Source organism: Alnus glutinosa, chromosome 6, assembly GCF_958979055.1.
Source record: "Alnus glutinosa chromosome 6, dhAlnGlut1.1, whole genome shotgun sequence".
In the NCBI taxonomy this organism is placed as follows: domain Eukaryota; kingdom Viridiplantae; phylum Streptophyta; class Magnoliopsida; order Fagales; family Betulaceae; genus Alnus; species Alnus glutinosa.
The window spans coordinates 27,769,007-27,793,824 of NC_084891.1; the positions used below are offsets into that span (position 1 = coordinate 27,769,007).

At 35.1% G+C, this 24,818-nt stretch overlaps 3 protein-coding genes across 4 annotated transcripts; 1 reads left to right on the plus strand and 2 right to left on the minus strand.

The window, feature by feature from the left end:
- The first annotated feature begins 518 nt into the window (after positions 1 to 518).
- LOC133871382 (putative HVA22-like protein g) lies at positions 519 to 4,010 on the plus strand. Its single transcript, XM_062308827.1, has 7 exons — positions 519 to 816; positions 1,955 to 1,995; positions 2,087 to 2,185; positions 2,273 to 2,329; positions 2,419 to 2,482; positions 2,598 to 2,807; positions 3,446 to 4,010. The coding sequence occupies exons 2-7, from the start codon at positions 1,964 to 1,966 to the stop codon at positions 3,854 to 3,856; spliced, it is 873 nt and encodes a 290-aa protein (XP_062164811.1). The 5' UTR covers positions 519 to 816; positions 1,955 to 1,963; the 3' UTR covers positions 3,857 to 4,010.
- Positions 4,011 to 7,668: 3,658 nt separating this feature from the next.
- LOC133871775 (transcription factor E2FC) lies at positions 7,669 to 13,219 on the minus strand. Its single transcript, XM_062309194.1, has 14 exons — positions 12,813 to 13,219; positions 11,675 to 11,858; positions 11,516 to 11,569; positions 11,265 to 11,350; positions 10,944 to 11,032; positions 10,474 to 10,528; positions 9,781 to 9,833; positions 9,646 to 9,696; positions 9,509 to 9,557; positions 9,344 to 9,409; positions 9,188 to 9,267; positions 8,763 to 8,967; positions 8,582 to 8,639; positions 7,669 to 8,439 (listed from the first exon to the last, which is right to left on the minus strand). The coding sequence occupies exons 1-14, from the start codon at positions 13,017 to 13,019 to the stop codon at positions 8,378 to 8,380; spliced, it is 1,299 nt and encodes a 432-aa protein (XP_062165178.1). The 5' UTR covers positions 13,020 to 13,219; the 3' UTR covers positions 7,669 to 8,377.
- Positions 13,220 to 14,672: 1,453 nt separating this feature from the next.
- LOC133870157 (uncharacterized) lies at positions 14,673 to 24,155 on the minus strand. Of its 2 annotated transcripts, none has more exons than XM_062307216.1 (13): positions 23,828 to 24,155; positions 23,575 to 23,702; positions 22,353 to 22,473; positions 21,903 to 21,984; positions 21,763 to 21,833; positions 20,908 to 20,949; positions 19,222 to 19,346; positions 18,756 to 18,849; positions 16,904 to 17,006; positions 16,647 to 16,825; positions 16,461 to 16,566; positions 15,734 to 15,820; positions 14,673 to 15,024 (listed from the first exon to the last, which is right to left on the minus strand). In XM_062307216.1, exons 1-13 carry the CDS (start codon positions 23,950 to 23,952, stop codon positions 14,938 to 14,940), a joined length of 1,350 nt encoding a protein of 449 aa, XP_062163200.1. In that variant the 5' UTR covers positions 23,953 to 24,155; the 3' UTR covers positions 14,673 to 14,937. The 2 variants fall into 2 exon arrangements, with proteins under 2 accessions (XP_062163200.1, XP_062163199.1); XM_062307215.1 differs by having other exon boundaries at positions 16,440 to 16,566.
- Between the last annotated feature and the right edge of the window lie 663 nt (positions 24,156 to 24,818).

Genomic DNA, 24,818 nt, shown 5'->3' on the forward strand with positions numbered 1-24,818 from the left:
ATACATATAATTCTTACATATATTTTTAATTTTTATAAATATTTTTAATAAAGCAGTTAAAATTTATATTTTTTTAATAATTTAGTATCACTCTTATAATTCAATCAGAAAAATAGACTAAGTTTTTTTTTTTTTCTTTAAATGGGAAATAGACTAAATTAAATTCAATTTAGATACATGTCAATTTAATAGATTAAGTTAAAAAAAAAATATTAAATATTAGTTTTAAATAAAATAATTAGAATTTTATCATATTATTATTGAGATCTAAATATCGAGTTGCTAAAAATATTAAATATATATATATAAAGAAAAATTTATACATATGATAGTATGATAAAAATAAAAATAAGAATTAAAAAATAAAATAGAAAATAGAAATTTTGATCTAAACCGTCGGTTACAATTTAACGGTGATCAGACCCTAGCTTTCACACCGCACTCGTGCCCCACAATACACGCACAAACTTCCTCTTAATACGGAACCCAAAACAAAGGTTAATCCACGAACAAGTCCGTAGCAAAAAAAAGTAAAAACAAAAGAAAACGAAGGAAATTTAAACGGCACAAAAGACTGCTCATTCACTCTAATTCTCTTTCTCTGAGTGTACAAAAATAGACTCTCCTTCACTCGTCGAAATCGTAACGGTTCTCCTTGGCATTTCGGCGGCACCGATTTTTCCGTACGCTCCGGCGATCTTCTTGAATTTCTCCGGGACTTTGTTCCTCCACTGCTTCGGATTAGCCTCATTTCGATTTACACATTTTTTTTTCCCTTTAATTTCTTCATTTTGAATCCAAGAAAATAATCAAGAGGTACTGATCGATTTCTCATTCTCTCTCTCTCTCTCTCTCTCTCTCTCCGAGTCTAAATCTTGTAATTTATTTGATTTTGATGTTTGGATGTTTGAACACTACCTTGAAGTCGATATTTCCCGAGATATTTTGTAAATTCAAATATTTTTTTGGCGATTGCGGATTTCCATTTTCCTTTTAGGTCATTTATAGTTTTTTCGGTGTTGATTGTTGTTGTTGTTGTTGTTGTTTTTCTTTTTTCTTGTTTAAATTTGAAATGGTCGATTTTTTTTTTCAAAAAAAAATAAAAAATTGCTCGAATGTTTGTTAGGTTTGGTCCATTTGATTGTTAGGTGGTTGTTCCGTGTGATTCTTTTTTCTCGCATTGTGTTTTGCCCTAAGCTTTGTGGACCACAAGCATCGCGTGACGTGATTATTAATTCGTTTAAGTGAAAATTTTAGTTTTACGTTTGTATCAAACGCTAATTCTTTGTTTGGCTGATGAGAGAAAGTGAGGAAGACAAATGTAAAATGGGATTCTCTAGGGGTTTTATGTGATCTTGCCTTTTAAAATGCGGCTACTGAACTTGCCTAAGTGGTTGTGTTAGGTTTATTCAAACATTTCTGAGATTTATGATCAAGTAATGGTCAAACTCTGTTTGATGAGGCGTGATTTAATGATTTAGGTTAGTTGAATTCAATTTTTTATTGATTTGGGGGAAAAAAATAGAGAGACATTTAGACTTCAAATTTGTTTTGGGTGATGGTGGGTCGTGTTGTTGGTTCAAGACCCACCGGGTGCGTGTATTACTTGCCATTATAAAGAAAGAAATTTATTTGGTTGTAAACAATTGAAGGACTTTTAAGTTGATACACAGTTGACCTAAATTTGTAAACAAATCTGAGTGACGTTCCTTGTCTTTGTGTATAAAGATCTTCATCAGCTGTAGTTGGCTTATGCATCAATATTATATCTGCAATTCGTTTCTGAAAAATTGAAAAATATATACTAGTATGATGTCTTCTGCCAGTTCTGTTGGTATAAATAAGACACCATTTTGCTTTGTATGACCATGAGCTACTATGCTGTTCGTTAAGTATACAAAATGGTTAACCTGCCATATTTTTCTTAACTGGTTAGTTTATCTGGATGTGATAGGTATACAGAATGATAGGATCCTTTCTCACCAGAGGACTCGTGTATGCTACACTGCAACCCATTTTCTCATTTGACTTTGTAGGTTTGTTATTGTTGATTGTCAAAATTCAATTACTTGTAATGTGTTGGCAGAATGGTTTTTGGCTATGCTTATCCAGCTTATGAGTGCTACAAAACTGTTGAAAGGAATAAGCCGGAGATCGAGCAACTTCGCTTCTGGTGCCAGTATTGGTATGCTAGATATAGCTATTTGTGCCAACAATCGGTATGAAAAATGTCTAGTGGTAAAAAAGTAATTTTTCCCCTTTTGAATTGCAGGATTTTGGTGGCTGTTTTGACAGTTTGTGAGAGAGTTGGAGATGCTTTTATTTCATGGTAAGATTCTAATGTGAATAAGGAGACAATTTCCATTCTTCGATAAATCTCTTTCAGTATTGTGATTATGTTTTTTCTTCTTCTTGAAGGGTTCCGATGTACAGTGAAGCTAAGTTGGCATTCTTTATATATTTGTGGTACCCTAAAACAAAGGTATTGGATATCTTTTGCGCTTCTGGAGTGAAACTATATGCTTTTCTAAATATTTGTTTGCCTTTAATGTACCTGCGCCTCTTTCTTTTCATTTACCATATTGTAACTGTGTCAGGGAACGACGTATGTGTATGATTCATTCTTTAGACCATATGTCGCGAAGCATGAGACTGAGATTGATCGTAGCTTGTTGGAACTGAGGACTAGGGCTGGAGATATTGCAGTTTTGTATTGGCAACGAGCTGCAAGCTATGGTCAGACAAGAATATTTGAGATTTTGCAGTATGTTGCTGCACAGTCAACGCCGCAATCTCGCCCTCCTCAGGTAGTCTATAACAATTAACAAGTATGATTTGGGTTTGTTTTGCTATTTTTACACCCCCCCCCCAGCAAAAAAAAAAAAAAGTGCTCAGGGCAAAAGTAGACCTTTATTTTTTGGCAATTTTGCAAGTGAATATTTCTTTTGCATTTGATCTAGATATTGAAGTGGGTAACCACTTTACCCACTTCAGTTAGGCTAGTTGGGGTTTTATGGTGATCTTGCAAGCCTGCCCTCTAATCATAAATGGAACTCTCGACTGGAATTTCAGATCTAACTATGAATCAACGGGTTTTCTGTTAGTCAATATCCTTAAGGGAGAGGGTAGTAATAGCCTAGGTTCATCCCTACTTATCAAAAAAATAAAAATACCTCTCCCTTAAGGTTTTGACAATGATATGTGCGCTTAGTTCATGAAATATTGAATAAGTGTTGCATCTACTGCCTATGAATGTGGAATTCAATTTGAGTACTTGTATCTGATTAAAACCCGGTACAGGGTGACGTATTATAAAAATTTACGTTTTTTATTTTTTATTTTTTCTACCCTGGTTTATCCCTCCTGTGTCATACATCATGTTACTATTCTTTTTTGTTTTTTATTCATTTTTATTGCTGACCAATTTATTTCCTTTTAATCTCAGCGACAACAATCAAGTGTCAGGGGTCGCCAACCCCCTGCTACTCCTAATCGTCAACCAACTACTACGGCACAACCACAAACTGAAGAGCCGCCATCTCCCACTTCAAGTACATCTTCCAGTCAACACCAAAAGGAGGTAGAGGAAGAGGAAGAGGTTGGCCCTTCAGAAGTGCCTACAGAAGCTCCACCTGCAGCAGGTGTGAATACTCAAAAAGAAGCTGCTCCAGCTGAAACCACCAGCCAAGCCACAGCAGCCGAAGCTCAACCAATGCTGATTGAAGCAGCACCTGCAGCACCTGCTGCTTCAGCTGATGAGAACTTAAATCCTCCCCCAAAAGAAACAGTAATGGAAGATGCCATTCGGTTTACACGTGGCCGGCTGAGGAAAAACCGTTCTTCAGTCAAAAGTTAAAAGAATGGAGTTAGTTATTTCCAATTTTATATCTTGCAAAAATAGCATTTCATCTAGGTGGACCATAGTGGTGGGTATTGAATTGTGATGTGGACGTGGATGTAAATCTGTTGTTTTCTAGCTTCTATTCCATTTGTTGTTTCATTTTTTTTTTTTTAACGTGTGTTAGCAGCTGCAACTCTCGCATGATTAGGGGATGAGAATAAAAAGTATAATTGGCAAGGTTAGGAGGGTGACCTTGAAGGGTTAACAAAGTTGCATTAGGTGTTGAAGTAATGTCTAGATTTCAAAAGCTTTTCTTATATTATTTATATGCCTTTAGGTCTCAAGATAGGTGCGATAGCACCATCCTTTTAGTTTGACAGACCAGCTTGAGTTTTTCCTACTCTTAGAACCCACAGTAAATATTGTCTTGACATGGTTCATCGATTAGAATTTGATGCGTGCTTTTTTTTTGTTTTTCTTTCTTCTGAACTTTGTGGTAGTTGAAAGGGCAGGCTTTTATAACTTCTCTTCTATGTAGACCTCTTGCTCTCTGAGCATCTCCAACAGATATTTTAAACCCCACCATTCTCTAAAGTTTGGCTAATAAAACGTCAAAAGATCGCTCCAACAGACATAATGTCAACATTTTGCTACAGTGCTTGCCCGTTATCTACTTAATTTTTTTTGATTGTTTCTAACCAATTTTAATCGCTTTGTCACCGTTTCTTGCTGCTAATTAGTTCATGTCTTTTTGGTAGTCGATACTCGATAGTGAGAAAATATTTAATATTTGAGGCTTTTCATTTTTCTCTCCTTTTTATTTTGTTTCTGAGAAACTCGAATTACTGGATTGTTTTTACTACTGGGTAGCGTTAAAATTTCTTGCTGTTGGCTCTATTTTTATTGGTTAGTTGTTGACATTGAGGTATATTGGATAAAATCTGAGTATAATTTAAATTTTAAAAAACAGTAAGAACTGAATTTTCAAGCTTACTATAAGGGTCGTCATCAAGGTAGAAATTTTTGCTTCCGAATGTTTCATCATAGAATAATAGTTCAATGCCACCCAAATATACAACTTTTTACCACCTTGCTTATGTGGCAAGGTGGTCCCCCACTACTTTTTGATTTTTTTTTTATTTTTTAAAAATAAATTAAGGTGGGGACCACCTTGCCACATAGATAAGGTAGTGAAAAGTTGTATATTTAGGTGGTAGTGAATCACTACTCTTCATCATATATCTTTTCTATTTCAAGAAGAGGGCATTATCATTTATCCACAAGAGTCCTAATTTTTAAATAGAAAAGAAGGCATTATCATTTATCCACAAGGGTCCTACTTTTTTCAGTCGTTGAGGGTTGGTGTAGAATCCAGGGAAATAAAAATGAAAAGCTAGTTGCAACTTGGAAGGGAGTATAGTTTGGAGAATAGCTAGGATTAGCTAAGAGAAAAGAGGGGATGAACTTCATTATTTTGTTTATCTACTGTCTATTTGGATTAGTGGTTTCAAAATATACCGTTTGAAAGAAAAAAAAATAAAAAATCGTAATTTTAAAATGTAGTTAATAAGAACATGATTTTTTAAAAACCTAATTAAGCATTTGAAAAAATCTATGGTCTAAAAAAAGTCTTAAATTAACTTTAAAATCGTTCATTTTCAAAACAAGTAGTTAACCTATGAAATTGTGGGGCCAAACGTAATCGTAGTAGTAGGCCTTAAAATCCAATAAATAACTAATTGGATTTTCTGTTATTTTTAAAACTGATATAGATAGACTAGACTTCAAGGTGAGTATTTTACCAATTAATTCCTATGATTGCCAGATTAGGTCTGCGCCTATCATATTAAATTGACCCTCATGGAAGTGAAGTTAGGTGAAATTATGTTGACAATTGGTATTTAATTTGTTATAGATTAAAGTGAGTGATACACTTATCATAATTAATCTGGAATTTGTAGTAGTTAAGTCTGATTTTCCTTAGATTACTGCCCAAATTGGACGGTGGGTTCTAAGTCATGTGATCTACAGCTTATTTATTACAAGCAAGATGAGAATTTCAGAGAATTTGATATGAGTAGTAATGATTTACTACCACCTAAATATACTACTTTTTACCACCTTGTCTATGTGGTAAGGTGGTCCCTTACCTTAATTTATTTTTAAAAAATAAAAAAAAAAAAACTCAAAAAGTAGTGGAAGACCGCCTTGTCACATAAGTAAGGTGGTGAAAAGTTGTATCTTTGAGTGGCATTGAATCATTACTCATTTGATATACACTGCTTCGTGAATATCTGCGTTGGGATTATCCCCAAGAATATGTTAGGTTTTGAAACCCAAAAAACCCCCCCTTATTGGATCAAACAAAACTGTTAGAGATAATTTCACAAAAGGGTACTGAAATATTACGCTTTTTGACGGAAGGATACCAAATTATCATTTCCCTCGAATTCGTGAATATCTGTATTGGGATTATCCCTAGGAATAAGTTAGGTTTTGAAATCCCAAAAAACCCCCTTATTGGATCAAACAAAAATGTTAGAGATAACTTCACAAAATGGTACTGAAATATCACGCTTTTTGACGAAAAGATACCAAACTATCATTTCTCTCTAACCGGAATATAAAACTATCAAACACCCTCAAATAAGGGTATTTTGTTAACTTTGGGCGTTAATTCTTAACAGAATACCCAAAATACCCCAATTCTTTTTCTTAAAAAAGAAAAAAAAATGCTAAGATTTAGGTGTGGTAAGAATTTAACGGAATTTGCAAAAATACCTATGCCTGAATCTTTGAAAATTTTAAAAAAAATAAACATAGGAGTATTTTGAGAATTTTTGTATGATTTAACGCCCAAAGCTGACGAAATACCTTTATTCGAAGGTTTTTAATAATTTAATACCCCGGTTCAAAAGAAATGATAGTTTGGTATCCTTCTGTCAAAATGCATGAAAATTCAGTACCCTTTTGTGAAATTATTCCAAAATGTTAGATAATGTATGTAACGCTAGGTTATGTACTTGTCAATATAACTGTCACGTTAGCCTAAAAAAAATTGTTCAACCTCTCTTGTGGGCGGTTAATTACCCTCTTTCTTGGAGATGGCCGGCCAGCCTAACCAAACCAACGTGTTCCAGGAATGCGTAAAACGCATGTAATGTCAAAATGGGTCTCTATTCTGACCGCATCTCCAGCCTAAAATAGCTGACTGCTTGCCATTTGCTATATGTTCACATGAGAAGGACCTAAGGCTAAAGTGGCACATTGCTTCTCCAAGGGCTAAAATATGGGAAATCTAGAGTATGTAGTAACTCCCTCAGTCGGCCGACTCCCCCAATGGAGAGAGCAATTCGATCTCCTATTCATGGCAAAGCCTTAATTTGAGTAATGAACTCTAAGACGTTCAAGGTTAAATTGATTTCCTGCACTCTTTATCCAAGCACCAGCTGAAGACTCTTTTAAATGAGAGATGACTCCATTTTAACCCGGATTTTTTTTTTTTTTTTTTTTTTTTTTTTTTTTTTTAATTAAAAAAAGAATAGAGAAAAAGAGCGGCAGACCATAGAAACAGAGAATATTAAAAATAAAAAATAAAAAAAAAATGTCAACTTAAGCTAAATTAGAGCAAATATGGACGACTTAATCCAGAAGTAAACATAGACATAAACATAATATATGACGGTATTTCTGTTTTCTTTTCTTTTTTACATCTTCTCTCTACTTTCTAAAGAGGTTCTCTCATAAATGGGAACGTAAATCTATGAGCATTTTTTTTTAAAAAAAATGAGCTCTGTAGGGAATCACTTTTAGAACTACGCCTATTGCAAGCTTTGGTTGGTAAACCCTGAAATGGAGATGGTGGTATATTTTATGGTCTAAATTATATTTCACAACATTTAATGTGTATTTTAAATGACGTAACAACATATACACCATTAAATATGTCAAAACCTAATATGAATCACCTCCATTTCAAGTGATCCACCATCAACAGAGTGCTTGGACCGAAAAAGAAGGGAAACAGGATCCTCTCCATTTTCCTGGTCCTAATTAGATTTTACATCCTAAGTTTGGTAATCGGTCTAAAGGCAAGCTCAATGCACCTTACCCCGATAGGACTTTAACTTCACATATATCATTATTCATTAGACTGGCTGTATGGTCGAATGGTCTCTTGGGCGATATGTACTTGACCAACTTCAACATTTAGAGAAGAACTCTGGATCTGTATATACGCATGTCCAACCCTATCTTTGCACCTTTACCGCATTACGATCCCCAAAATAAACACTCTCATGCAGTCATCTAACATAATCGGGACATATATCAACCTATTCCAGCAACCCTGTATACATTGGTGGGTTTTACAGAAGATTGGCATTTTTGCTAGGCTTTTCCTAATCTTGTGATTAGTAAAAACTAATTTGACCTGAATAAAATAAAAAAAATCTAGCTATAAAATCTACACTTAAAACTATGAAGGGGAGTATGCAACACCCTTCATGTTATCTGGGAAACCTAACTACATGCTCCTCATGTACTCTTTGAAGAACCATCTTCAAGGAAGTCACCTACTTGGGCCCAGTCCTCATTTGCTGTAATTCACAAGTAAATCGTAACATATACAGGTTTCCTCAAAATGATGGGCCTTCAAATTGCTCCAATTGCATGACAAGATCTAGGAATTCCAGGAATTGAAACTTGTTGAATAAGGAGTAGATAAAGGATATTGCTCACCCCACAAATCTGTCATGCTGACTCCAGGATCTGAGTGAAACCAGTAATCATTGTCAATCTGCAAACAAATTGGTTAATCTTCCTTCAGCATGATCCAAAAGAGGAAGGGTAGACACCCTTCAAGATCCACTTTGAAGCTTCAAAATATCTGGTGAAAACAAACGCCTCTAAACATACTTACATCTTTATACGAAGGAATAATCTTTTGAATCCCAGACACATCTGAAGTCGGTAAGCTGAAGCCTTCTGAAGAAATGTTTTGATTGCCCTGGTGTTCTAAAGACTGCCTTGCATCTTCCACTCTGCAATGGCCACCACTACCAGCTGGTAAATCCGATGATTTAGCCTGCTTGACATCCATATCCTCACATTGGCTGTTGTATTTACTACAAGCATCGACAACATGGCTGTTAGAAAAGATATTAAATTCATTTGCAAGAAAAACTATATATATATATATATATATATATATATATATATATATAGAGAGAGAGAGAGAGAGAGAGAGAGAGAGAGAGAAGGGAGGAGGGGGGGGATATAGCTGCATGTTGCATGAAGAAAGTACAAATATCTTCTTTTTTTTATAACTAAAGAAAGTACAAATACCTCATTAGGTACAAATCAATTGGTCCAGTGATGCTTCTAATAGTCATCTTATACCGCCTTTGGGGGAAACCGATATCCTCCTGATCAAGCAACCAAACAAATTATATATTATTACATTGCATAATTTTTCGAACCCCATCCATCCATGTTACCCACCTCGTCAGGATCAGGAACTTCAATATAACTAGCTTGTGGTGCTTTTATTGCAATAAGTGTTTGATTCTGAGAAAATGATAGCAACAACCAGAAAGTGAGTTTGGGAGTTGACAGACATGGTAAAAATTTCAGGGAATTTCCCGAGAGAGAGAGAGAGAGAGAGACCTGGAAGCACGGCAGAGTCACAATATCTTCCTCTGTCAAAAAGAGGTACCTATACAGTCAAAAGAGGCAAAGTATAAAGTGAAAGAATGAAACGTATCTCAGATACAGTCAAAAACATCTAGAGATTCAGAGTATACTTTCGATAATTTTCATCTTTCTCCAGGCCCCTCAGAAGCTCATATTGTTGCCTGAAGAAAGAACGTGATGAAAGCTCAAAACACTAAAGAGGTCAATCATAGAAAAACATATCTCTAGACTCCTAGTGAACCAACCTTATAGAATCATCAAGACTGCATTCTTCAAGATATAAGCTTTTATTTTCAGCCTGTAATGAAACCACAGAGAGTTCAAGTTACTGCATTATGTCAATATGTATGGTTAGAAAACTTAAATTTCATTTTATCTAGATTCACTTTACAAAGCAGCTAGTGACAACCAGCTTTGGGCTATCCAAACCTAGGTTGAAGTTTCATTTATACTGTTTCATCCAACTGAACAATTACCACAATCTAAAATATAAGTTTCTGAGAACAGCTAGAGAAGATGAATACTCATCAGCAATCTGACTCATAAAAGATCTGTTTGTCTTAGTCTTGAATTAGTGATACAAGAAAACATTTAATATCAGCTATCCATTGGCACTTTTATTATGATGGAAGCTAACAATATGTCTAGAAACTGGAATTAAGCTCCACAGAAATGTGTGAACTAGTTCACACACCTCAACCAAACATTCTGCACACAAATGCCTAAAACAGCAAATAGATCATGTATGGTAACTTTCCACTTTTTACTACATAAAGTACAAGGCTCAACTACTTCCAGTTGAGTAATCTTTCGGCAAAGAAATCTGAATTTATACCAAGCAAGAAGCAAGAACTTGAGATGCTTATCAATACGATCAATTGATCAATCTGTAATTTTGCAAATGCAACAACTACAAGATCAAAATAAAGTATGTGAACCTTAAGTGCAGCAACTTGATCATCCAGCTCAGGTGGGCCCATCCCATCATATCCCCTGTTTATTGTTAACGAGTCAATGTTAGTTAATAATATAAAAGCCTATTGAAGAAAAAATCAAGATTGCCTCCATCCATAATAGATGACATGCTTCTTTTTTAAGATGTTCCGAAATAAATGAAAATTTTCAAAAAAGCCAATCATTTATGCAAATAATATCTAAATACTAAACTCGCACTCTATATAACCTATAAAGCATTTATCCATTTAACTTCTCAAATTATCCTTTAAATTTGAGCTCATATCTTTTTAAAATTTGAACCCACCTTTCTTGGAATATCTAAGGACATTTTCAGAAGAATGTTTGTCATTAAAATCTGTACCATTTGTAAACTTTCAACAATTACGATCCGGAAGGGGTATCGTTTTTTCTTTTTTCTTTTTTGGATAAATGAGAAGGTCAATATCATTACCTCCAACGTATATGGTTCTTTGAAGTTTTCTCTATCAATCCTATTCCTTCAAGAACATTTGTAATATCATACATCCTCCGCTTTTGAACCTGTCAAACCAATAAGATGCAAAATACACAAGCAAAGAATAAAAAGTTGTCACTAAACAGTGCCAGCTAGTTAAATTTTTGGCACAAGAAAGAGTCATGTGGAAAAGATTTAAATTCTTGTAATAGGAAAAAATATACTACTTACAACAAAGGCAAAAGAACCTTTTTAAACTTTCACTGGTTGAATTTGAATTTCACGCGGAAAATATATTAAAGAGTATTTTTTTAATACCTGCAAGACATCTGCGGTATGCTTCAGATCAAGGGTGCCATCCTTAGCCTCCTGGATCAAACTGATAAATTTCTTAGTCAACAAGCCTGCAAGAAAACATATAAAACCCATTTACCATAACCTTGGTAGTCACATAAAAAAGAGAAAGCCAATCATTTAACTCTACTTACCAATTTAATACAGAAACGTGTGTGCTTAGGGACATAGAGAAAGAGAGGTAACTGAATACAACCTTACTAATTTAAACTTACCTAAAGAACTGTCATAACGACAATTATTAGCTGCATTCAGACCATTGGGAGACTCTGCAAGGAAAAACCAATCAACATAGAAATCAATTTGCAAGTTACCAAGGCCCAGGACATGAATATTTGCAATAAATCATAAATTGATGTAATAAAAGGTGTTACCAGTATCAGTTTTTTGAGTCCCAGATTTCGCTTGTTTTGGAACCTTTAATTTAGTCCGATGGTTTCCACCAGTGCGAGAGTCTGGTTTAAGCGAAAGCTCACTAGCTAGTTTGCTCCGTACGGGAGTGGCTGCCTGTCCATTTTTCTGGGCCTCACAGTTATCTAATTCATTTTTTTGCCTCAACTGCAATGACAACAGTATTTTATAGAAATTATATGAAACAGATACAAAGAATCACCTGCTGGTCATGTAACATCTATTGCAAAAGAAGTTAAGGCATAAAATTTAACCCATGTTCAAGTAAGGTTTCATATTAAGTGGATAACAAGATGTGCGAGTGTGAACATATAGCTGAAACCTCTCAATCTATGGCAATCAAATACACGATCCACAGCCTTCTTGGCCACTCAATTTTGACAAATAAAAAGAAATAGACCTTCTTCTAAAAAAGATATTCTTCCACAACCGTACTTCCAGACATGCCTAAAATATGACTTAATAAATCAAATATGTTAGAATATTAATTAAAATCTTATTTTTCCTATCCGATTAACTTTTTGGGATGACATATGATTTAACATGGTATCAGAATCTTGTCTTTGTAACTCACCTCCATTTCACTTAAATATTCCCGCTAAGTGAAAGTTTGAACCAACACGTGTAGGAAAATTTTAAATATTAATTAAAATAATTAAATTCACCCTATCCCATCCGGAAGGTTTTGAAATGAGTGGTGATTTAATGTTTTCGCCATGCTCAACTTTCAAAAGCTGCATTCACAAACATGTTAGTAATGCATACAATTTCAGAAAATTTCGACATCATGATAATCAAGCAGAATCTTCACTTAATGCGGCTTGCTTGACGCATACAGTACAATTCCATCAACTAATTATTAACATTAAGCAATTAGCTGCATAGAATTTGACCTAACGACCAAAAACCAAATCTTAAAAAATGAAAAATCTCCAAATGAAAATTTAAACGAACAGATTGATTATCAGAGAATCTAGAATCGTCTTAAACAAAGCAAGAACCAGAATCCATCCAAAGAAACACTCAGAAAAATGGAAAACCTAACAATTTACATTCTCGAAAATACTACTAATCAGACGGTGATCGTCAGTGGAAGCTCACCGCGAGTTTAGACTGTTTAGCGAACGCGGCGGAGTGCGCGTAGGCGTGAGAGTCCCCGTTGGAGTCGTTGGGAGGAGCGACGAGGGAGAAAGGGAGAGCTCTGCGGGCAGAGCAGTGTTTCTGAGTCTGCGAATGAGAATGGAGCAGCCAGGGCTGGAAGCCCGGCAGTTGAATTGGACCGCTCGTATCGTCGCCTGAGTTGGACATGGCGGAGAGAGAGATTTTTTGAGTGTTGGAGGGAAAAGGTATGAGAGAGCGAGAGAAAGACGTTATCTGGGGGGGTTTGGTCTTTGGGTTTGTATCCGAACACTATAATCAGCGACTTGAAAGAGTGTGTGAGTTTGTGAGTGTGTGTGATACCAAATTCGAAAAGGATTCTCAAAAGCGGAGAGACGCGAGGAAACAGCGGGAAGGGCGGCAATCGGATGCGGTAGAGTTCGAATCAATAACGCCGCGCGCCTTTGGGGTCGTCACTTAAAAATGGACAATTTTTTTTTTATTTTTTATTTTTTTAAAGGAAAACTCATTTTATTTAATTGTCTTATGTCGTTATGGCACGTAATTTTTATATGTAAAAATCACATATTTTATTAATCATATAATTTTTTTCATAAAAATCTTGTTTGTTTTCTGAAACAAAAATTAAGCGAAGATAAAAAATTAAAAAAAAATAAAAAAAATTAAAGAATGCTTTTGCGTTTATCTTCAAGTCTACTTCAAAAAAAATAATTAAAATAGAATGTTAAAATTATTTCAAAAAAAAAAAATTAAAGGAAAGCAAACTATTACTTTAACAATAATTTATTTATTTATTTATACGTAATGTTACAAATTATATTTTTATCTCACAACTATTCTATAATACTGATGCAATAGTCTCAACGAATTCATAGAACAATTCTTATTAAGACAGACCTAGAGACGGGTCCATGCCTCCAAACGGGCCAAACCCCGTACCCTCCTCAAATTTGTTAAAAAAGATTTAGGTTTTTTTTTTTTTTTTTTAAACGAATCACTAGCCTCAAGCCTCAGCTTCAATGAATTGAGGTTACTTTAATACCCTTTTTTTTAAAAAAAAAAATCACTTTATTTCCCAACTCCGTCCTACTGATAAACGAACCTGGAAATAATCCTATGCTTCATCCCAAAACAAAAAGAACAGAAATATTCTCTGAAATCTATTATTGGAACACCAAATTCTTAGCATTCTCAAGAACAATAAGCGTTTTTATAAGACCAAACAAAAAAGATGTTATGAAATGATATAAGGTGGTTAGAATGCATTTGTCATTGCGATTTTATAAATATCAAGTAATTTTAAACCAAATTGTAGAAAATAAATCATTTGAAATTATGTTTTCAAAATATTGCGATTCAAAACACAAAAAAAATCTACTTTTTCAAATTACAGGTAAATGGTGCTTTTTTTAAAACGTACAATTTTAGAGGCTAAATTGTGATTTACCAAACACATTATATTTTCAAATCGCACATTTTAAAATTGTAAAACCAAACAGACCCTTTAGTTCTGGTTTTTTTTTTTTTTTTTGGGTTAACTACATTTACCCTATTTAACTAGTAACTACCATTCTTTTTGAAATGTCCTCCCAATGTTTCATTTTTTGCAATGTCTACCTCCTCCTAAATACATCTTATGGAGAGTATTTTTATTATTTTGAGTCACAATTCCAATGGTATGTTCGTGGCATTGAAAAAACTATAAAGCAGTTAAAGGGAGTAAATGAAGATTTTCCTCTTTTTTTTTCTTCTTTTTTTCCCCACAAAGCAGCTGGGCGATCAACCCTTAAAAGACTCGAAACAAAACTCCACATGCTCACTTGCCAGTTGCCAACACAAACCAAAAACGAAAAAGAAATACTTGAGCAACTGGATGATCATTATTCTGACGGGAAACAAACTGCAATAACTAGCAATTAGAAAAATGTAAAACAGATTGCAACCATGCAAGAAAAAAAACTACTGCAGTTGCAAGTTTACAGATAATATATGAATGAAAGGCAAAGCTAGTGTACATTTCGGAGACATCTGTTTTCCTGGCCAACAAACAAGCAACACGAGCGTGCATGGCCATGAACCGAGTGCTTTTATTCCTTCGTACATGGGGCTAGCTGCTAGATATTCTAGTCCCACTAAGAATATACCCACCAAACGCATCCATTTGCATGCACGGATGGGTTCGTGATGGAAGCACCTGCACGCACAGTTATCAAATATCAAGAGAAGAGGTCAAAAGACTGCTTGCCAATCTCATTTGAAGAACTACATTCCTCCACGTATTCCCTTGCATAAAGATACATATCAATGCAAAAAAAGAAAAAAAGAAAAAAAAAAGAAGCTGCCAATGCCAAACTAAGCTCCAGATCATATACAAGTATTGAATCAGTGATCAGCATTGCCAATAACTAAACAAGATATATGATGGATCTTTCCTCAAAAGCACTGTGCTGAACCCCAGTTAAAGAGTTCAACACAATGTAAACTTTAAGAAACTAGCTTGTACCAGTACGGTAGTTGACAAGTGTACGACATACATCAGATAAGAGGAGACACAAACAACATTTTCACCAGCATTGCAATCCAAAGGAAGGGAACAAGCAACAAGAGCAGTACAGCATTCGTCATGATTATACAGCGTTGGCTCTTTAAGGCCATGGCCTCACCCTAAAAGCTCTACCCAGACTTAAGCCTGTGAAGGGCTCTCTCTATCTCTCTCACACACCCACACCCACACCCACAAAGAAAATTGGTGTTTGACACTGAAAAAATATAGTCTTTTCTCAAGAAAATTTCAACAATGAATATTTAATCCATAACATCTGAAACTGTCAGCATAGAATATTGGATTATAGATAAAGGAGAACTTCCACAACATAATGTACATGAAAAGACAAACAAAGAACCTGATATTCGCGCAACCAAGGTTCTGAAATTTGCAAGCCAATTGCCATTTTCCCAAGCTGCAGATTGTGCATGCAAGTTGCAAGAGGCTGCATTTAAACAGATATAGTAGTTTAGATTATTATTCTATCAGTAAGTGAATCTTATCCATCTACCACTCCCTTCTTCTTTTTAATAACAAGTAACATGGAATGTTATAATGAAAGATGAGAATCCTTGTGTACACAGGGTATGTACAAAGATTCAGCTAAGAATATACAAATCAGATTGCATCTATACAATTATGAAAAGTATTCATAAAGGGAGAGCAGTAGCTACAATCTATTAACCCAAATCGCCACAAAATATTCAGGAGTCACAGGCCTATGAGAGGGAGTTGCACACTTATTTTAACACAAACAACAACCATGTCAGCTTGATCACACATAATAGTTGCAAATGAACTGCAAGGAACCGATCTCGAACTTTCAGACATGAAAAGCTAAGTAGATTGGTACACCACAATTATTACCCTAATATTACTCCACCTATCTGGGAGTTAGCCGTGCAAATGCTTTACATTTGAACTACTCCAAATACACAACTTCAAAGAAATTGGACTGAAGTCTACCAAAGGATTTGATATATAGAGCAAATGTGTTAACAATCACCATCTCCAAAAAGATGACAGAAAAGAATACACATAATAAAATAAAAAATAATTAATACCCAGAATTTGGAGGAAATGACCTGAAGATACTGGTGATAAATAGCAAAAGGAGCTGAATTTGATAGAAGCGGCAGAAGATCTTTAAGCAGGTCCCAAGTATCAAGCTCTGGAGCAGCAATTATTAGACTGCATAAAGTATTTAAAAGAACTATCAACTAAATGCTTCTTTTAATTAGTAAACCAAATACTCAATGAGTGTAGGCTACCTAGAAAAACCATTTTTCTTCCACAAGTCAATGGCTTGTTGTGGGGCCTTATTTCCAGCCTTTGTGGAATTGCCCTTTTTGTTTACAAGAGAAACAGTTGTCTCAGGAATAAGATCTGACATGTCATTTTCACATGGAGGAGAAATTTCTTCCATGCTGACTGATGAAGACATCTGATGCTGCATAAATCAATCTTATGACACAATTAGGGGACTATAAAATGGTATATATGCCAAAAATAAGGCAGAGCCACTTACATTCAACAGACATTCCATGTTAAGGACATCTTCCTGATGATGAATTTGCTCAGAAGATTCAGTTTGGGATAAAGAGAGCTCAGTGAGAGGAGACCGCACAATCCTGGACCCAAAAAAAAAAAAAAAAAGGGTTTATACAATGTTAAGGTTAAAAGGAGAGTAATTAACCCCCAAAAAAAGAGATAAAGGGAGGAATAATCAAAATATAAAATGAAATAACCATCAAAAGGACATGCCAAAGAATGAGAAAGAAGGCACTTAAAGTGCACTCAATACAAGAAAGACGTGCTAATTCTATACATTGAATTTCCAGCCACTACCCAAGAAAGGCACTGTCATTTTAAATATATTCAAACATAGGATATCAACCTTTACCCAAAATTACTACCATATAGTGCACACCAATTAGTCAAATTTAAAAAATTTACCATGTAAGGCTAATGTAATCATTAGCACTCAACCACACAGGTGACCAAACAGGACTGCATTGTTATAGACAACAAATCAACTATAGTAATTGCTGAAAGCATAAGATGGTCCGGAAAATCCAACCTTCAACTCTGATGGTATATTATATTACATCAGCGGTACTGAAGAACATAGTTGAAGTAGTGCAGACACCAAATACAGGTCATCGATCACACGTGTATATAGACACCAACGTCAGAGGACAGCCCAAACTATGACTTTGTGGTTGGGTGATTGAGAGTTTGGCGATTTTGTTATTGCCACTTTTGTTATTTTGCATTCTTATTTTATTGTCGTATACCAGACTATAGGTTATGTTATTATTGGGCCTTTTGTTATTTTTAGTGAGCGGTCATACCAGGGTTTAGTTTCCTAGTCTATTTAAACCTTTCTTGTACTGTTAGCCGACATCTTTTAATGAATACAACAATTTGACAGCTGTTTTCTTTCCTATGTTTTCTCTCTCTTCTTTTTTTCTACCTCTTTCCCACTTGCTCCTCTTTCTCCTTTCCTCTTTTCCCTTCTACGTTTCTTCTTGGTTTCAACTGTTGTACTGCATCATGAAGCATATGATCTTACTCAGCTTGAAATGCTCTTCACCTGCTACCACGTTAGAACTATGAACTTCCCTGCTTGGAACATACATACATACATACATATATTTTGTAAATCCCCAAGTTGATCATAAGGAATCAACTATAAGTGATTACATCAAGGCTTGCAACTTGGTTGGGTTGAACCCTGAGCCAACTCAACCATCAGGCAAGACTGGGCTACATTTTAATACTGGAGGCTGCTAATCGCAACCTGGCATTGGGCCTTGGGCTGGGAGTCCAAAAAACCTGAACCCAGTTAGTGTTTGTACACGAAATATCATTCAACTACTAATAGTTGCTAGCAGCTAGTTAAAAAAATGAGAGTGGAAGCAGGCCAAACACCTTCAAAACCTAATGGACAAGAACCCTAGAAATCCCTAGCCGTACAAGTAGAGGAATGGAAAGTGGGAACTAACCCTCTTTCCTTTTCTTGCAAGGGGGAAAATATGACGTAGCCCATATAACCCATCCAACCCCTATTCAATCCAAGCCCAATTTCTAAACTTAGATTGGACAGATTGAGTTTAAAGGGCCCAGGGGATCCTATTCTCCACGATGAGCTTGAATTTACCCCTGCCCCAAGCAAACCCATCCAAGTTGCATTTCCAATCATGTAAATTAAGGTCCACATCAGAACCATATATAATGCAGGAATCTAACCATCCATGATAGATGATGAATCTTCAAATCTCAACAGAATCCAACTTACTTCCACAAAGGTGAATCATTAAAAAAGAACTTCAAGTAACAGTGATTCTAAAAATGGGAGAACTCAAAGCCAAATTTACCTCTTACAAACTTCATCACTGAAGTTGAATATTCTGACTACATCAATGGGATATGGTGTACTTCCAAGATATGTACTGCAAACATAACCAGTACCTGTCACAAACATAAAATCATTCAACCAAGATAGTAGATACAACAATTGCTCTAATTACACGAGTCAACCATAACAAAGAAATTTCCCACAGACAGATAGCAAAGACTATGCAGATCCAACTCTTAAATGGAGTGTGGAGCTGTAACCCAATCTATAGGGGTTGCCCAATGAATTCTTTCTCGACTAACACAATTTGCCTGCATGAATTGTTTTCGCTACTTTGTGAACTTTCTTCAAAGCAGTAAAAAGAAAGAACTTCATTTACTTTGTAACTTCTTTATTCTTTCACTCATTTGTTTTCATTGTTCCGGATTTTTGTCTATTGCACAAATTCAAAATCCATAAAGTGAAGCAAAATTTGAAGGGCGGACCTCCTAAACGTTCTGCCACGGCACCAGTTAGAAGGCCACCAACCATTTCCACTACGAGAACATCAGAATTTGCAGAAACATTAGCCATGGAAAGCAGAAGAGATAATGTGTCCACTCGCAAGAATCTGAATCACAGGCAAACAAGAACAAATAAGTTCTGAGCACGTGGAAAAGTCTAATCTGAAGGATATCCATGTCAAGATATCAACAACTGCATTAGTAGAATTGTTATTATCATGATTCCTACAGTAAGTACACAAGAGAAAACCCCCAAAAAAGCCAAAACAAAAACTAACTTAAATCTAAAGCTGTAAAAAAGAATTCCATAAAAGCAAAAAAGAAGAAAAGAACAAGAAAGATCTAGTTTTAAATGGTTAATCTTAAAACCCAGACTCTTAATATCGGCAGGAATGGTAACTGTTACTTGAGATTCCCAGCAAAAGAATACTCCAACTCAAAAACACCATTGAAGTAATAATAGCTCAGATGATAGTTTTATACAGCATAAGGTGTATATGTAAAGTCGCTTTGGATAGCTTCTTAAAAAACATCATTGCTTCATAGACCGAGCAAAATGCAAAGATATCAAAGTTGATGGGATCAAGACACAATTGCAGTTAAAGCCAAGTATCATAAGTGGAAAGGCACTGTTGAGCATCTGGTAGGGCATGTCAATATAATAGGCTAATTCCATAATATTTCAGAAATCAGGTTAGGTACATTTTACAATTAGAGGTTCTGGTACATTTGTCTTCTGTGAATGCATTACATCAACTCAATGAGGAAAAAACATAAATAAGAACGTAAAATATGTGTGAAGCTATTTAATTAACAAGCAAGACCGGTGCATTTATAAAAAATACAAAAAGGGTCCGAAACGCAAAGCATTTTGATGGCACTCATTTTGAAAATGATAATAATTTTCATTTCTCATCTCATGGAATAGGAACTGGATGATTCAATTTTGAACAACACCCTTTCTCTTTAGTAAATTATCTTATGCCAAAAAAAATTAAAAAAATTAAAAAATAAAAAGATTAGAACAATTTTATAGACCATGTCCTCTTTCTGTTGAGATAAAAAATTTATCCAAAAAGACAAGCAAGAGTCTTTCTAGCTTAGTATCGCCCGCTCCCACACTTGTACTTCCACTTCTACCTTTGCTAATAATATGATATTTTCTCCATCCCATAACAGACAAAATTTTGCAAATGGCACACATTTTAAGGAAATAAATTAAACATAATAGTCCCTGCAAAATGCCCAAGATCAAGGGATGGTGCAAGTGGGGTAGTTCCAAACAACATGACCCAACTAATAGTATTTTCAGAAGATTGACATGTTTATTTTGTTTCATTAAAATTCATGTCGCTTTATAATGTTTCATCTACTGTAGAAAGAAAGGAGTATATTTTAGTTCTACTAATAACATTTAAGTCCACTAATATGCAATTTTAAGAATGAAAGAAGACACAGACAATAGCACAATAACTATGAATATATGCATACATATACATACACATAAAGATATGCATAGAGCCACATACATGATGTTAATTACAATTCCCAGAATAATAGCACAAATTCTAGACAAATAATAAATAAGATGAAATGAACTCAACATACATAGACATCTGTAAGACAGTTACAAAATCATCATAAGTTCATAAGACACTAAATCATTACCCAATTCTTGCTGGGTATTTCTTGAAGTATGCCTCGCATATACTGGGGAAGAAAAAACAAACAAATCAAAAAATAGAAAACAGATATCATCATTTAAACAACAATAGCATGTTTTAAAGAAATTAATAGTGTCTAATTGTTGAAAAGGTAGACCATTCACCTCTAGATAACCCTTTTACATAACAATACTCACAGGTGATAGTAATTAGTAAGGCTCTCGCACATGATATAATTTTGGATAGTTCACATCATTAACTTCAATTGAAGATGTACCAAGTGTGCCTTAGCTATCCTCTAGGTTGGATGATCTCATCCGTACTAATCTTCTCAATCACATATGTTACAAGTTCCCCACATCTTCATTTCAACTAAACTAAATTTAGAGCATGCTTATTTATTTCCTAAAACATTTTACGCTAATTGATTGGCTCAAATGTCTTAAGCTTCTGTTCATGGGAAACACTCTGTTAACCTCATATACCCAAGCTTTATTAAATAATTGGAGAGCTGAGCTCAAGCTACATTAAGTTGAGCTAGATAGGTTAAAGGTTGCCTCAGCTTCTCTCAGTTGCAACCGTACCTCTCACGCTTGGAAGAAAGTGACTTAAATTATTTAAGGAGCCTCATGATAGGTTTGTTACTGTCATTCAACATTTATAAGGAATTAATTAATGCTAAATATTCAAATTTTGCTCAAGTGAAAGCTTGAGAGTTCAAAACAAAATTCTAGAGAGGGTTGGTGCAGAATGGCAGCAGGTAAATCCACAATTACAAACTAATTCAGCTAATTGTAATCAATATATGCGCTAAACTGATGCATCAGCAAATAAAATGGCTCAAGCAAAGCTAATTTACCTTCGAGCAAAAGGGCGCCTCAAAAGTACTTTGGGTGCATATTTCTTCTGTTTCTTAAGCCTATATTTTTCCTGCAAACACACCAAAATCAGCCTATTTGCAAAATAAACTCTATTTTACACTTTCGTTGTCTAACTTACTTGTGAGAACAATGTTTTCTTTTCAAATGTAGCGCTATTAGCAATAAGGGCATCAACTATTTCATCACCCGTTGCACCCTGTCTGCGTAAAAACAGTAAGCATTAGTCAAATCTTCTCAAGGTAAGCATAAATAAGACAAAAATTCTAACTGGTTTTGCACCAGAACACAGATCTGATAACTTAAACCATGACAAACATTTGTAAAAATTAAAAAATTAAAAAAAATACTAGTTGCAACATTAGATACAAGCAAATACATATCCACCGCAACAGAAGCACGTTTATCTGAATATATGGCACAAAGATCTCTTCGTAGTTTGTTTATCACATAATTCTTTGATAATGAGATGTGATACACATGAATTAACTTTGGTGGAAAACCTGGGTGTAATATACATGAGTTAACATTGGCAGAAAACTTCCAGCTAACCAGAGCATGATGTTCTCACCTTCGCATTGCATCTATATCTTCACCAGTTAGGCTTTGGGCTTTATTATTATCAATTAATGCTCGATTATCTTTGGTTATCTCTTGTGATTGAAAGTCTCCTTTCTCTTGAATATTATTGCCTAGCAAGAAAATTTCAACCAAAAATGAAAGATAAGAGGCTAAAATAATGAACAAAGACCTCCAAATAGATATATAAGGAACTAAAAACCTAATTAACAGAGAAAAAATATTAAGCTTCACAACTAGGAAAATCTGAGATAGACTTCTAGAGTACAGAGGTGAAAAATATACATAAAAGATTAAATCCACTAATTCATGGCAAGAGGGGCAATATCATTGGAGTTCTCAACAAAAGACTTACTCAAATTTATATATAAAGTTTTTAACTCCCAAAATGATCGGGCAGAAAGGGGTGAGGGCCAAAAAAGAAATAAAGGAGTGGGAGTAAAATATGACATGTGAAGCTGATGGGGAGCGAGCATCCCCCATATCCTCTGCTTTCCCCTCTTATAGAATCCAATCGATGGATGTTGAAAATCCTCTCTTTCCCCTTGAAATCCGCCAATTCAATCAAAAGCATAACAGTACATGGGATGGTAATGCAATCTCCATTAAAGGAAAAGAACTATTAGTTATCACTCAAATTATTGAGGGAACATCCACAAGTGCTTACGAATGCAAAGCATCAAGCCAGAACTACAATATGGCACTTCAGCCCATCTAGGTAGTCAGCTACTCTTTGACCAATACATATCAACAGCTTCAATCAATTTACATAGGCCAATTTCATCCATCAAGATCACATCATTCCTTCAATTCAACTCACCTAGCAGCACCTTCAACGTGAACTACCCACCCCACTGGAGCAATTATTTGTCATTGACATACCATAGTATCAAAATCCAACAATGGATACCCACCCATGAACCTCAACAATCAAAATGGCAAGCAAAGCAGTAAACCATGTGATTTTAAGCTTAAGACAGTAAAAAGGAGTCTGATTCACGCCTTGGGGTTATAAGAAAGCAAATGCAGATTGCGAAGGCAACTCTAAGTTAGCTTTTCCAATTGTTAGCATAATTGCCTCAAAATTAATCAAAGATTATACTACTTTGTCATGTAATATGTGTAATACAGAACAGAGTTTAGGCACTACAAGCATGAACATGTTGCAAGAATATCGCTCAGTTTATGATATGATAAACAATAACAAATCAAACCTTCTATGGAGAGAATAAAGCGAGACAAATAAGGCCCTTTGTCGCCGTTTTCGACTTGGAACAAAGACCCGAAAGGACACCCAATTAGGGGCTGCAGATTGTAGCTCTTATTCCCAATTTTCAACGTCCTGCAAACACCACCAAGTGTTTATCAATGCGTCAAGTCACCGAATGACCGAACCTTTTCTATGCCAATTTTCTTTACATGAACAAAGAAAAAAAGAAGCAATTTTTGTGCGAGAAAAAGACTTACGAGGCGGCCGATAGGCGAGCGAAAACCAAACGGTCGCCATCATTGATGTCGAGCAAGACACTGCAACCTTCCCATGTCACTCTAGGGTTTTGGACTGAGCCGGATTGAGAATTATTTTCAGACATTGCTATTCTTTATTGAATAAAAATCACTCTTACTGCGAAGAACATGAAAAACTTTTTAAAAAATTATAAAAATAGAAAGCCGAAGAGATTCACTGAGACCGGGAAAATTAGTGAATCATTAATAGGCAATCCTTAAGGACAGCCATGGAAGGCATCAAAACCCTGTTTTTAGGGTTTAACCGTTCATTGGTCGGTCAATCATTGGTTCGAAACCTGACAACTGACAAGGCAGATTAGTAGTCGGACTGGTACATTGTTTTCGAGGCCTGCGAAGGCCGGTAACTCTAGATCTCGGCCCAGTGAAATTGTGGGCCCTTATATTTATGGGCCTCCTTGGTGCTGAAGCATGGGTTTAGCGACCTTTGCACCTCGTTTTGTTTGCGAAATGAATATTTCTTTGAAAAAATGAATAGTTATTTCTAAGAATAAAAAATAAAGTGAAATGGAATGATTATTCATAATCTTTAATTTGATAACAACACATACATTTTATTTGGAATTCAATCTAAATTACTAAAAAAAAACCCTCACATTATATATTTAAAAAAAAAAAAAAAGAGAGAGAGAAAGAAAAATGGTGGGTGGGGCGACCACCCCCTAATTCCATGTGGATGGGTGGTCGGCCAGCTATTGTGTAGGGGTTGGGTTTCCTTTTTTCTTTTTTTTTCTTTTCTTTTCTTTTTTGAGAAAAAAAAAATGAAAGAAAATAAAAAAAAAAATATGTGGTTTTTTTTTTTTCTGGAAATTGTAGTCTATTCCCATTGGAATAGCTATTCCTCTCATTTTTTAGAGAAATCGGTATCCCTCTTCATAAGAGAATAGTTATTCCAATGGGAATAACTATTCTAAGGAATAAACCCTTACCA

Coding starts and splice junctions, on each gene's coding strand:
- LOC133871382 (XM_062308827.1), top strand. CDS start 1,964: ATGATAGGATCCTTTCTCACCAGAGGACTCGT. Junction 2,186..2,272: donor CGCTTCTGGTGCCAGTATTG/GTATGCTAGATA, acceptor TTTGAATTGCAG/GATTTTGGTGGCTGTTTTGA. Junction 2,330..2,418: donor GGAGATGCTTTTATTTCATG/GTAAGATTCTAA, acceptor TTCTTCTTGAAG/GGTTCCGATGTACAGTGAAG.
- LOC133871775 (XM_062309194.1), bottom strand. CDS start 13,019: ATGTCCAACTCAGGCGACGATACGAGCGGTCCAATTCAACTGCCGGGC. Junction 9,558..9,645: donor AAAGATGAAAATTATCGAAA/GTATACTCTGAA, acceptor TTGACTGTATAG/GTACCTCTTTTTGACAGAGG. Junction 8,968..9,187: donor ATTGATTTGTACCTAATGAG/GTATTTGTACTT, acceptor CGATGCTTGTAG/TAAATACAACAGCCAATGTG.
- LOC133870157 (XM_062307215.1), bottom strand. CDS start 23,952: ATGTCTGAAAATAATTCTCAATCCGGCTCAGTCCAAAACCCTAGAGTG. Junction 20,950..21,762: donor AGGCGCCCTTTTGCTCGAAG/GTAAATTAGCTT, acceptor TTTCTTCCCCAG/TATATGCGAGGCATACTTCA. Junction 18,850..19,221: donor CGTGGCAGAACGTTTAGGAG/GTCCGCCCTTCA, acceptor TGTTTGTGACAG/GTACTGGTTATGTTTGCAGT.